Raw genomic sequence first — 14,991 nt, forward strand, 5'->3', positions numbered from 1 at the left:
CAACAGGCATTTTGTTGCATTCTAATGAGGGAAGACTAGCCAGAATGGGATGTAGGGGAGAAGGAAGAGAAAAGTGCCTGTGTGGGGGCATAGTGGCAAAGTCTTGAGAGTAAAGGATAACTGGTCTGGGCCCTTCCTCCAAATGAAGGTTCCAAGAGGAAAGCTCCAATGAGGGCAGAGGGAGAAGGGGCAGACCAGAAGTGGAGGGAGAGAGAAGGCAATTGAATCATGACTACATGCTGGAAAGTGAACAATTAATATATTAAATGCACAAATAATAAAATATATCATAGAGTTCCTATAAACTTACATCAAACTTTTCCACCAATGTACTCAGTATGATGAAGATTGATATTTCTGTCCTGGAAGCATATGAGAAAAAAAAAAAACTTTTGTACTTGGGCAACTCACAACTTTGGATTTCAGGCTTCAAAATGACGAGAAATTCCTTCTCTGCTCACTGCTTCACTGTTGTTGATTCTCACCACTCTTTTTTTGAGGGTCAGGGGGGAAATCCTCTTTTATTCTTTATTTAAACCTGGCCTTTATATGTTCTTTCAATTAGTCATTACACATAATAGTTGAGGAAAGGGTTAGCTCTTGGTGAGTACAACAGTTGTCTTTAAGCTTAGAGCCTTTGGCTCTAATACCCAGCCTATGTCTCTCCATCTACCTCTTGCTATCTCAGATATTCTAGTACTCAAATACTAATTTTTGATCTCATTGATGTGGTTGTTACCTCTGATGATGCAGGACAGGACTTATCCCTCTGTCTGACCAGTCAGCAGTCACTGATTTAAGTGTTTTCTATGTTCAGGTTCTGAGCTAAACTCTTTGAGAAGTCAAAATACAAGCAAATAGGAAATCTCTGCCCCTCAAGGAGCTTATACTCTAATAGAAAAGACAATGCATGAAAGGGAACTGAAGAAGGGATATATAAGATTCCTGGCCTGGGGCATGATAAGAGGAATCAAGGGATTGCTTGGTGAAAAATAAAGAAATTGCCTTCCTTAACTGGAGATTCTAGGAGAAGCCATCCATTCAGAGGGAGGGACCACAGGGCTGAGGCATTTCTGAGCATTGAGTTCCAGGACTTAAGTTTTTCTTCCAAAATGAAAAGCTTTCTAGGGCATGATGGCATTATAGTCTGGTAAGAAATAAAGGTGTCTTTATGTGACATGTTCATAATCTCCCAGAACACAGCTCCCAATGGTTGCACTAGCATGCAATAAATCCACACTTTTTCCATAACATTTTAAAGATAGCAGGATCATTAGTTATTGCTCAGTGTGACCACATTATCAGACCATTTTCTTTTTTGATTATATTTTTATTGTCTCTTTCTTGGAGAGAGTAATCCATGATTAACCTCCATATAACAATGTTGATAGAATATTGATATTAAAAAGATGAGTCTCTTGGGAAAGTGTGAAGTCTTTAAACAATGCAATTTCCCAATGTAACACAACTAGCTTTCCTCCTATTTAATTTTAGGCCCAGTTACACTGTCTATATACACCATCTATTCAAAACATCTGTATATGTACAAACAATCTCTACAAGTTGTCTAACTGTATATCATCATCTGTACAATCCAAGGATAAGGCAACTTTCAGTCATTTGGTTTTCATATTTACAGGGTTAGAGTAAATTCTTTTGAGTGGTTATGGCTCTGGTTCAAGAAAAATCACTGTGATGACCTGATCCATGATAAATTTGTGTTACTGACTTAATCTGTCATGTCCTGCAAGGCAGTTTGTACTTCTCTAAGTGAATCACTATTCCATTCCATTCACTATAGCAACTTACCCAAGTCTTTTCATTCTTCTTCAGACCTTTCATTACTCTTCCTTTCCCAGCCTCTCAACTCTGAACCTTGCCTCATGTTTTACAGGAAAAAAAAATTGAAATTAGTCACCAAGTTCTCCCTCTTTGCTCACCTTGTCTCATATCACACAATGCCTTCTGACACCACTTCTTTCTGCTTTGTCTTACATGATGAGTTTGCCCCTCCCTGCTGTGTTGTATAATGTATTCATAAATCAAAACCAGAAGCTTGGTTAGTGGAATCTGATTCAGTGGCCCACCATTATCATGTCAAACCATTTGATTGTAACTCCTTGAGGGCAGAAATTGTCTTCTGCCTCTTTTTGTATCCCCAATAATTTAGCCCAATTTCTGATACATAGTTGATGATTAATAAACGTTTATCCCAGAGTTGAATAAAGGGAGTGATACAAGAGGGAAAAAGACATCTCTGTTAGCAGGTCTTCCCAATTCCAGACAGATATTCTAAATTGTTACCAAATTTATGAGGTGTCATTGATGAATCTTAAATGATAAAATACATTTTTTGTTGTTCATTGTAGTTCTGGATCAACTCAAAACTTACCTGTTGGACCACTGAGTGAATCAAAAAATTTCTTGTTGGGCACTGAATCAGAACAAGATGTCAGATCAGGTAATACATATTCATATTTATCATTCTATTCTAATATGTCTATATATAGTAACATTAACTTGGTATATTTTAATAATTAAATGACAAAAAATTGTTATTGTATAATAAGGTCATCATAAAATGAAAGAAATTATTATTAAAAATTCAGCTAGGTGTGGTGGCACACCACACAGTTAAATAATCACTGCTACTGGGGACTGATAGCTTGCTTGAGTTTGGCAGTGCTGAGCTAAATAGAACCAAAGCTTTCCACACAGAATCTGGCATGTACATGATGAGCCCCTAGAAGCCATGGGTCACCAGGCTGAGAAGTGACCTTCAGATCAAAGGGGATCTGCCCTATAAGTGGCAGCTGTATTTTCAGCCTAGGCAAGTAGGGAGAGTTAAGGGAAAAGTAAAGTATCTGAAGCTGTTCTCCAAATTATTGTTTTAAAATTGTGGACAATGGGTGTCCAGACTTGGCCTCTTCACAATTGAGCACCAGGGGAAACTCACCATTGGGAGAAAGGGATGGGACTTGCAGAAGGATAGACTGGAATGAGCAGGCATCCTCAGGATATTTGACTATTTCAGTTCAAAAAGGTTCCAAGACTCTTAGGAAAGTTGCAGGGCGAGCCAGCAATAGGGGGGGCTTGATTTTGAAATCTAAAGAAAAATCAAGAATAGGACTAGGAGAGGAATGAAGGCAGACTAACCTGTGACCCTCCACAAAATGGAGGCTCTAAAAGGATTTCATCAAGGGGAGACTCGGTAAGTGTGACTCAAGGGATAAACAGGGTGGCATAGGCATGTTAGGGTGTTTCAGGTCAAGGAGGTCCCAGGTGTTGAGCAGAGTTTTAGCAGGTGCCAGCAGTAGAGGGCATGATTTTGAGTCCTGAGAAAGTCTGAAATAGCTGGGAGGGGAATGATGTGTAATGGTTCTGAGTATAGCTCTCTGATAGCCTCAGGTCTTATCTTGAAATTTCCTTAAACCCTCATATAACCTTGTCTTCTCTGTCAGCTTCATTCTGCCCACTAAATCATTTGTTTTAAAAGTGTGATTTCATTTCTTCAGCTATTGTTTATTTCTGGATTTATCAGCTTTTGGAAAGAAAGGACATTAGGCTTCTGAATGCTAAATAAACAGGGTATTATTGGATTGGGTTTTTTTTTTTAAGGTCTACCTTCTTGTTTCAAAAAGGAGTAACTTTTTTATTTTTGGTGGCAATCTCTTTTAGGGATAAAAAACCAGGTTACAGTTTCAATAGAAAGTTGATGGCCTGTTCACATTTGATGGGAGTAAGGTAAGATTAACATAAAAGCAGTTTATTAAAGAAATGAATTTATATGCACATTTTTAAAATCACAAAATGGTTGATATTTAAACAATGAAAAAGTTTGCTTATATTAGCAATATCAATATTGCTCTCTGAATGAGTTGTAGCCTAGGTAGTTTCACCTGTTATTCCTAGCAGTTCAGTCCTCAAGATTTGCTAACTGATTAGTTAATAAAACTGCTAAGAATAATTTAGTGTTAGTAGAAAGAATTGAGCTTTTAAAAAAAATTAACTACTTAAATAATTTTTGCCCTTTTCATCTTAAGTCACATTTAGAAAAGAAACAAGAGTCAAAGAATTACTAAAGTAATTATGAGCAAAGAGATCAATAAGGGGTGGTGACATTTAATGTGTAAAAGATATAAGGCTCCAGGGCAGCTTACTCAGATACATACATATACACATATACATATACATATATGTACACATACATATATATATATATACACACACACACACAGGCATACAAGGATGCTGACCAACTGTCCCTTATGTTCCCAGAAGAAAGAATTTGAGGAAGTTAGTTTAAATTGTAGCCAAATACATGTCAGACATAGTAATTTCTTGAGAATGAAATTTGTTTAACTACTAAACCGAGTCCAGCAAGAGATTGTAGAATCTTTCTCTTTTTGTTCCCCCCCCCCCAACTTTTCTCCTTTCTCTTTTTCTGTGTGTTTGGGGATGGGGTGGGGCAGAGAGGAGAAGGTGGAGTCATTGAGTAGGGGTCCCTTTTTTAAGAATAAGGTGATTATTTATCTAACATAATTTATTTGGGTATGCTTCCTGAGAGGCAGTGTGGTATAGTAGAGAGCACAAGATGTGAAGTCAGAAGACCTAGCTTCAGGCCCATATTTAGATCCTGATTATTCATATATTTTAATAAAATATAAAATCAAGTTTTTAATCAAGTATCAATCATTTGTGTTTTAATAGGTTTATGCAACATATTCTGCTTGAATTTTTTAAATTTTATTTGGAAGAATTGATCAGTGGAATGAAACAAATCAAATATTACATGAGATATATGAAAATGAAGTCTCTGTACAGATAAGTTGATGCTCATAAACATTACTGCTGAGCAGGAAATAAGACAGATGCCTTAACCTTAAATGTGTATTTATGCAACACTGACTTATCCTGCTATGAAAGTGACTTGACTGTTTTTTAAATGATTACTTTATAAACTGCAATATAGTATGATTTATCACATCAGATGTTTAACTTGCTGTATAATTTTTTTTAAAGCATGAATAACGTCACAGTTATCTTAGTATATATAAAAATTGAAACTTCAGAAAAACAAGCAAATAGAATTCTGATAGAGGAAGGTATAGGTAGTTTATACGTCCTGAAATTCATTAGTAAGAAGCATTCCTCTTTGTACTGTATAAAATTTGTACTGTATAAAGGAATGATTACAGAGAATTCTTGCTTTTTATATACTAAGAATTTGCAAGTTTTTAAATAGTTTTATATTATTATTTTTAATAAAGGCCTTTTTTATTGGTGGTTGTATAGTACCACTCAGAGGGAATTCAAATACCTGACTACAATTGTTAAATTTAGCCAACATTCATATGCCTTGCAGAGTAGCATTTACTACTAGAGTAGCTTGATGCAAATGTGGCAGCGTAGAGCTAAAAGATTTTTTTAGCTTCATTCTGCTTTCTGGAGATATTCAGGGGATTTTGTGCAAGCAGGGAAACTGTGAAGTTCATTTGCTACATGAAGATTCTTATGTCCTTTTAGTAATGTCCTTTAGTAATGTGAGGAATACTTAATAGAGGACCAAGGCCTAAGTAAATTAGGATAAGCAGGGTAGTGACATTTTCCTTAAATTTTTTTTTAAAACGTAATACGTTGAAAGTTTTACTATCATTTAAATTAGAAAATTATTAAGGGAAATATTGTTCCATTAATGAAGTAGAAACTGACTAACCTCAGGAAACATAGAATTAAAATTGTGTATCCATTACCACTTAAACAGATGATCTTCACTTCCAAAGTGAAATCTAGTTTTGAATGTTGGTTGGATAAAAACGTTTTGAAATTGAAGGACTACATGGTTTGTCAGTTCATTTTCATCAATATAAAACATGCCTTTGTTAAAAATAGCATAGGAATAGTTTCTGTTATTTTTCAAGGTTTGAAATCTGGGATACTCTATCCCTGAGTCAAAACTACTCATTGTTTCTGGTATTGAGTTTTTAAAAGCTCAGACCTACTAATTTATCTTAACATGTGTATTGGAAAGTTGTCTCACATACCATCATCTCCCTTTCCAACAAAGGACCTACATATGTTGCCTGATAAATGCTTCCAAAATGACTTAACCAGTTCAAGAATCATTATTTATTTCCTTATTTAAGCAGTAAATAATATTGAACATTCTGGTCTTAATTTTCAGAGGATACCTAATTTTTGAATTATTCAAAAAATAAGTTTCAAAATTATCTACTTCCCCAAGAACAAAAGCTTTTAATGTTCAGTTTGTAAATTCAATATTCAGTTTTGTTACTTTGCTCAAATTTGGATCATTCTTAAATAAGGAATGAAAAGAACTTTATTACCAGTCAAATGTACCAGCTCGTTTAATCTTGACAGCATTCACTTTAGTCATCTATAGATAAATTGATTGTAATCAAAAATATTCTACTGGTGCTTCTGTCCATTGTTTGGCCTTTCACATTTTTAGGAAGATGTATCTTTGATCTGCATGCTTTTCATCTTTAGAATTGTGCAGGTACTTTTATGGTGCTTGGTATCTCTTTGAAATTCTTTTACTTAATTCCAATCCAATTCCTTAATTCTTTGAAAAACTAGCACATTAAGTTCCATTTCATCCCTATTGTAAGCCTGTATAGTTTGAATTTGGTCTGATCTCAGTACATATATCAGTCTGTTATCAACAAATTAGCACCATTCTGGAGCTATAATTAAATATGTGCCTGTTTTCTAATGACCCGATACTGAAGAAATCAGGGCAGTGAGTAGACTTATTTGGGAAAGGCTGCTCTATCTGTATTTGTTCTGGCATTAACTAATACTTTTAATTGATTTCTAGAAGACAGATTTTTAAAAAATGAATATCTGTTTATAAATCAAAAGCATTACTCTTTTTCCCTTTGAACCTTTAAAAAAATTAGGATAACTGAAGAAAATAAAATTGAATTTTAAGTGATGTAGTTATTCTTTTTAGTTAATAAATCAGAAGAGGCCCATTTCATCAATATATCTTAAATTTAGCTAGACATTCAGCATCTACAGAATCCTATCAGTATCATTCCATGAAACCAAAGAGCAGCTGAATATGTTTACAGAAGTCCAGGTTCATCTTTATGTAGGGATCTGTTTTTAATGTATTTTACATATGTAGTGATCATGGTAAGATAGATGATCATTGTCATTTCAAATCAGATATGCAAATGGTTACTTGAATTTTGTTTCCACAAGGTAGCTGATTTTGACTGTTTACAGTATCACTTATTTGACCATCAAACATTTGGGATTTCTATACACTAATCTCTAAAATAGATGTGTTTAAGGGCTTGGTGGTAGGATTTCTGAATTGCTAGGACATAAGAATCGACAGTGTCCTGCAGATTTCTACTGTTTACATTTTCTTAGGCCACAGAATCAAATTCTGTCCATCAAAGTACATGCAGAGCATAAAATATTAGACTCTAAGATGGTATTAAATTCATGACATTTTTGCATTTTGGCTAGAATAAGGACTATATCCAATATTTCATTATGACTTTAAAACAACATGTAAAAATAAAATCTTGTGTTCCAAATCTAGATTATGTATTTTTTCAACCTGAATTCCAAGTGTTTCTGAAAGTCCATATTTTTCTAATGACTTCATCTTACATTATATTGTGTTGCATAAAGAGGCAAAGAACTGTATTTAAGTCTGTATGGATCATACAGAGCCATGAAATAAAATGTCAAGTTTATTATATTTATATATGATTGCAGATGAGACTGTTCCTACTTAAAGGGAAAACATGGCCACTTGTAATATTTTGAAATGATTTTTTTAAATGCTTTTATATAAACAGATTTTAAATACATTTTGTTTTGGTTTCTTCACATTTTTACTTGTATCATAAGTCATGTGTATAGTTTTTAACAGATGTAACACTGGACCATTACATGAATATTTGCATTATGCTTCTTGATCTATTAGACATTAACATGAAGGTAAAACATTTTTAAGTTCCTTTTTTTCTTCAAAAAATGTTCAATGACCATTAACTAAATAAAGATAAAATCCAAAAAAAAAAATATTTTAGCAGTGTCTTTGTCCAAAAATCATATATACCAAATACTTCAAGGATCCATAATTTTATTGTATGGAGAATTCTTTCCATCAATATATATTACAACCATGTAATTGTGTTTCTGTTGTATTATTTCTGTAGCTAAAAAAAATTCAACATCAAGAGATCAATTTTTGATGAGGCTATCTTAACTTTAAGGAGATGACAGGCATACAGACCCATCTGAGAACCCATACACAAAACCTAACTGGAGGGGCAGCCAGATGGCACAGTGGATAGAGCACCCACCTTGGAGTCAGGAGCACCTGAATTTAAATCCAGTCTCAGATACTTAAATAATTACCTAGCTGTGTGACCTTGGGCAAGTCACTTAACCTCATTGCCTTACCAAAACCTAACTGGTGTTTATTTATCAGACCTTGTACACTCTGCATGTTTAGTATTTTCACCAAAAAATGTAAATTAAATATTAACTTATTTTCTGCATACTTACTAGCTTTGATCAATTTGAAAATATGGTAAATTCATTTTAATGAACATGAAATTTAATAAGTGCAAAGCACTCTGACAGATCTGGGAGATATAACAATAGATACAACTCTGAAGGTTGTTTACCATTTAAGGGAGGAAAGGCACATACAATGACTGATAAAGATGGGAGAATGAAAACTGCAAATTCCTAATTATGTTATGAGAAAGCAATCTGGTTTATCCCCGATTTACAGATACCCTAGTTTATCACACATTATCCCTATCCTCAAAGAGTCTACATTCATGTTATTCATTTATCTTCTAATTTGCTTGACTCCCAATTAACAAACTTCTCTCCTTACCCTTTCTCAGTTTTCTCTATGGTAAAAAATATACAAAAATCTGGAACATGGACCTCAATGAGGTTTTTGAACTAAATTCAAAGGAAATTTGGACATACCTATGGCTAAAGGAATTGTCACCAGATCTTAGCCGACTTATTTTTGGATATTATGTATCTGATAGAAACAAGTAACTTTTTTCTTATCACTACTATATATTCTACTGTAGGGGTTAGGGGTCTGGTACCCCCTTGGATCTGGAAAATATTTAAAAATTTTTGACTCCTTTTGTACCAGAGAAGTCTTAATTATTATAGCATTTATATTATACATCTATTTTATATGCATTTTTGAGTTTCTAAATTTTTTCTTTGTCTGCTGGTCTTCAGGTCATCCACGGCTTCTGCAAAACTCTTCAGAAAGTCCCATTTAATTTCTTATCAAAATCGTGATGGGTTAAGTCTTGATATGAAAGAGATAACTAAAATATGTAGATTCTCATTCATATAAAGGGAATGTAGAGTTTCAACAATTATTTTCTCCCCTCCTTCCTCTAATGGCTAAAAAATTACAAGATCTCATGTCCTTGATCATCTTTTTAAAACTGAACTGCCATATTTTGTTTAGTATTATATGGCAGAAAAAGGGTACTAGGCTTTGAATCAGAAAACCTGATTCCAGTTCCTGGCACTGCAACTGGTATGTTTCTATAAACATCACCATCTCTCAGAGCCTCAATTTTCCTATCTGCAAAGTGAGTTCCTTTTTTGATGCTTAAAGCTCTCCAAATATGAACATAGACATGTCATAACCTCTGCAGTCTTCAGTTTTTTCCACTGCAAAATTAAATTAAACTAGATAATCTGAACTAAGGCCCTTTACCATCTATGTAAGTTCATGATTGATGTTTTATTGTCTAGGAAGCCATAAATGACTGTTCATGGCAAGATTTTGGAATGAAACAGGATGGTAAGAAGTCATTGTTGATGATTTTAAGGTCCTCTGAGATCTTCATATTTAATTCAACAAACAAGTTCCTCCTCTGAGAGGCAAGAAAGCATCATGGGGCATAGAGCTGGGCTCAGAATCAGGAAGATCTGTATTCAAATCACCTATGATACTACTTTGTGTGACTGTGGAAAAGTCATTTAACTTCCATGAACTTCATGGGGGAGTGGGTGATGCCTTTGAGGTCTATTCAAACATATCTCAGGTCAACTGTGTTCCAAGTTTTCCTGAACCCATTTCAGGTTTTCTTGGGAAAAGATCGTAGAGAGTAGTTCACCATTTCCTTCTCCAGCTTATTTTATAGATGAAGAAACACAAGCAGTTACATGACTTGCTGAGCACATGCAGGCGCACGCTCTCTCTGTCTCCATGTGCTTCAAAACTCTCCATGTGCTTCAAAAACAAAAATGAAAATAATCCTGCTCATAAAGAACAGGCATTCTGAAGCAATCTGAGAAGAGTAAGGGCTCTGATAAACTAGGGTTGATCAGGAAAGGCTTCCCATCAAAGATGGCATCTGAGTCAAGTCTAAGGACTGATTCTAAAGCAAAGATGAAACAGGATTATACAGGCAAGGAGAAGGCCAAATTCTGGGAACACCAAGTAGTCCATTTTGACTGGAGCGGGGAATGAAGTGGATTAATGTGAAAATAAATCAAGAAGGGTAGACAGATGGACTGGATCTGGATTGGAAAACAACAAAAAAAAGGTAGAAAAAGTGAGCAATACTTCAGCTTCTTCATCTTAAAATGGGGATAAAGATAATAGTGCCCAAAAGATAAATCATTTGCTATATATAAATGCTAGTTATTGTGGATAGCTAGGTGGCACAGTGGAGAGTTCCAGACCTGGAAGACATCCATCTTCTTGAGCTCAAACTCAAGTCATTTAAACTCTTTGCCTAAGTTTTCTTATCTGTAAAACCACTCCAGGATTCTTGCCAAAAAAAATTCCACCTGAAAACCCAAACAGTTACTATTTCATTTCATTAGGGTAGTATTTAAGATCTTACAACGTTAAGAACTCTGACAATGGCTCACATTTATATACTGCCTTCAGGCTCAAAAAGTGCTTTTCTCACAATTAATAACCAAGATGGAAAAAAAAAATTATCCCCAACTAAAAGATTACGAAACAGGCAGTCAGGGTGACCTTACCTGGTGGAGTGACTTGACTGCTGTGTCACAGCTACTAAATGATATTGCTAGGTCTCCTGATTCTAAATCCAAAAGTTTTATTCCTAGATCATACTACATACTGAAGTTGCCATTTTTAATGGCGTTGAAAGATGAATTCATGTAAAAAAAATGAAAGCATATATTGCAAAGTAAAATAAGAATGAGTCTGCTTACATGTTTAAATCTTTTAACAAATGATCCTACTTCTATTCCTAATTTCCAGCCAATGTCAAAAGACAGGACTCTGCTTTTTAGCTGACTTTATTTACTTATGGACCCATTCTAACCTTTTGGTCTTATCACTTCATAGATACCCTTTATTCAAAGGATACCAAATCACCTCAACTACCTGATTGTCAACCTCCTTGGCCTTCCATAAATTAGCACTTGGTATTGAAGACCACTTCCTTTCTATTCTCCTACTTGATTCAATCATAAAGTGAGCTGGAAGGGAAAAGATCTAGTCCAGTTTCCCTCCTTTTTTTAAAAAAAGGGGAATTGGAGATGAGACAGGACCAGAAATTAATGATTTTTTCAGAAATTAATGATTTGACATAAAAAAAGCTATAAACACTTAATTCATCAGTTTTTTTCCCCTGGAAATATAAATCTTAGCTATTTACAATTGTTTTTATACAGCTTAACCAGAAACAATAACAGATTAATAAAAATTTCCTTTTACCATATTCTTTAAAACTTACCCACAATTAAGTCACTTATGCATAAGTTAGAGGGTATGGGTAGGCATTGTCAAGACAAGGTTCGAAACTTTTCCAGGTCATCAGTTTTGAACTATCACTCTTTCCAGTTCTTGCCTCTCCAACTCCGTTTTTACAAAGGAGGAACCTGAGGTTGAAATAAGTGACTTTGCTAAGGTCATCCATTATTAATGTTGTGACAGCATTGATTACAAGAACTCCCTATCTAGCAGTGTTATAAGACTAAAGTTGGGCCAGGGACTTTAATTGCTATAAATGTGATTCTAGAAAAATTAAACTAAGTAGAGACAGCTAGGTGGCACAGTGGATAGAGCACCAGCCCTGGAATCAGGAGGACTTGAGGTCAAAGCTGACCTCAGACACTTAATAATTGCCTAGCTGTGTAACCTTGGGCAAGTCAACCCCATTACCTTGCCAAAAAAGATCAGGGGTGAAAGAAGGATGCCAGTTATCACCACTACTATTCAATATTGTATTAGAAATGTTAGATTCAACAATAAGAGGAGAAAAAAATTGAAGGGAAGGAAGAGACAAAACTCACTCTTTGCAGATAACATGATGGTATACCTAGAGAATACCAAAAAATCTAAAAAAGTACTAAAAAAAATAGCAACTATAGCAAAGTTGCAGGATATGAAATAAACCCTCATAAATCCTCAATATTTCTATATAACGGGCAAGATGCACCAGAAAGAGCTAGAAAGAGAAATCCCATTCAGAGTAACTTCAGACGATATAAAATACCTGGGAGTCTACCTGCCAAGGCAGACTCAGAAAATTTTTGAAAAATCATTACAAAACACTTCTCACACAAATGAAATCAGATTTAAGTAACTGGGCAAATATCAACTGTTCATGGCTAGGCTGAGCTAATATAAAAATGACAATTCTACCAAAATTAAACTACTTATTTAATGCCCTACCAATCAAAATTCTGAAAAATTAATGAGTTAGAAAAAATTTTTAAGTAAATTCATATGGAGAAATAAAAAGTCAAGAATTTCTAGAGATTTACTGAAAAGTACAAAAGAAGGTAGTTTAGCACTACCAGATCTAAAATTATATTATAAAGCATCAGTCATCAAAAGTGTCTGGTATTGGCTAAGAAATAGAGTGGTGGATCAGTGGAATAGATTAGGTGCAAAAGCAGGAATTCATTTTAGTAATCTGCTGTTTGATAAACCCAAAGAGTCCAGCTATTGGGATATAAACTCTCCAATAAAAACTGTTAAGGAAAATTGGAAGTTAGTGTAGAAGAAACTTGGATTAGACCAATGCCTCACACCCCAAGATAAGAACAAAATGGATACAGGATTTAGACATAAAAAAACTATTATAAGCAAACTAGGAGATCAAGGACTAGTTTACCTGTCATCTGTGGAAAGGAAAGCAGTTCATGACCAAGGAAGAGATGGAGATCATTAAAAATAGACAATTTTGGCTATATTAAATTAAAAAGCTTTTGTACAGACAAAACCACTATAACCAAGATCAAAAGAAATATAGTAAATTGGGAAACAATTTTTACAACTAGTATTTTTGACAAATATACAGAGAACTGTCAAATTTTTAAAAAGACAAGCCATTCCCCAATTGACAGTCAGGATATGCAAAGGTAATTTACAGATGAGGAAATCAAAGTGGATAGTCATAAGAAAAATTACACTGAATCAGTACTTAATAGAGAAATGCAAATTAAAGCATCTCTGAGGTACCACCTCACACCTCTCAGGCTGGCCAATATGACCAGAAAGGATAATGATCAATGTTGGAAGGGATGTGGGAAATCTGGGACACTAATACAATGTTGGTGGTGTGAACTCATCCAACTTTTCTGGAGAGCAATTTAGAATTATGCCCAAAAGGCAACAAAAATGTGCATACCCTTTCATCCAGCAATACCACTACTGGGTCTATACCCTGAAGAGATGATGAAAAAGGGTAAAAATATCACTTGTACAAAAATATTCATAGCAGCCCTGTTTGTGGTGGGAAAGAATTGGAAATTAAGTGAATGTCCTTCAATTGGGGAATGGCTTAGTGAATTGTAGTATATGTATGTCATGGAACACTACTGTTCTATCAGAAACCAGGAGGGATGAAAATTCAGGGAAGCTTGGAGGGATTTGCATAAACATGCTGAACCAGATGAGCAGGAAGCAGAAAAACATTGTACACCCTAACAGCAACATGGGGTGATGATCAACCTTAATGAATTTGCTCATTCCATCAGTGCAACAATCCGGGACAGTTGTGAGCTATCTATGATGGAGAATACCATCTGTGTTCAGAAAAATAATTGTGGAATTTGGCAGCTAGGTGGTGCAGTGGATAGAGCACTGGCCTTGGAGTCAGGAGTACCTGAGTTCAAATCAGGCCTCAGACACTTAGAGATTACCTAGCTGTGTGGCCTTGGGCAAGCCACTTAAACCCCTTTGCCCTGCAAAAACCTAGAAAAAAAAATTTAAACACTTTAAAAAGGGTAGCTAGGTGGTGCAGTGGATAGAGCACTGGCCCTGGAGTCAGGAGTACCTGAGTTCAAATATGACCTCAGACACTTATTACCTAGTTGTGTGGCTTTGGGCAAGCCACTTAACCTCATTGCCTTGCAAAACAAAAAAATTGTGGAGTTTGAACAAAGACCAGACTATTACCTTTAATTTTTGGGAAAAAAAAAGTTACCTATGTAATTTTGCTATCTCTTATACTTTATGTTTCTTCCTTAAGGATATGATTTCTCTCTCATCCCATCCAACTTAGGTCAATGCACACATACCACAGAAACAATGTAAAGACCAACAGACTGCCTTCTGTGGGGGGGTGGGAAGCAAGGCCGGTGCTTTATCCACTGTGCCACCTAGCCGCCCCCAAAATAAAATATTTCTTAAAAAAAATTAAATGAAGTAACTGGAATTTGACCTAACATAGCGAGACCCATTCCTTCATCTAAATAATTTAGAAGTGACACTCATCCCCTTTCAACAATTTTATTACATCTCAATTTTTCACCAACTTTCAGACTGTTAATCCTTCATTGAGAACAGTTTACAATAACCATTCTAGCCAAGTCCAAAAAGTCAATTTCCTGTTACTTTTAGACTTGGACCGGGGCCTCTCAACCTCGGGAGGCCATAAGCCTGCATTTGGTTTTCTAAAATATCTGCAGTACTGGTGGCCATTCACTCCGGCCCCGCCCCGCGGGGCATTCGGG

At 35.2% G+C, this 14,991-nt stretch overlaps 1 protein-coding gene across 2 annotated transcripts in view; it reads left to right on the forward strand.

The window, feature by feature from the left end:
- The window catches only part of ZDHHC20 (zDHHC palmitoyltransferase 20), a 110,882-nt gene extending 95,939 nt beyond the window's left edge, over positions 1-14,943 (forward strand). For both annotated transcript variants that reach the window (XM_074216223.1, XM_074216224.1), the window contains 3 exons: positions 2,370-2,461; positions 3,679-3,744; positions 4,711-14,943. In XM_074216223.1, coding sequence (XP_074072324.1) covers positions 2,370-2,461; positions 3,679-3,716 — 130 coding nt within the window. In that variant the 3' untranslated portion in view covers positions 3,717-3,744; positions 4,711-14,943. The remainder of the gene's footprint in view (positions 1-2,369; positions 2,462-3,678; positions 3,745-4,710) is intronic.
- Positions 14,944-14,991: the final 48 nt, after the last annotated feature.

The sequence above is a fragment of the Macrotis lagotis genome, chromosome 1, assembly GCF_037893015.1.
Source record: "Macrotis lagotis isolate mMagLag1 chromosome 1, bilby.v1.9.chrom.fasta, whole genome shotgun sequence".
NCBI classification, from domain to species: Eukaryota; Metazoa; Chordata; class Mammalia; order Peramelemorphia; family Peramelidae; genus Macrotis; species Macrotis lagotis.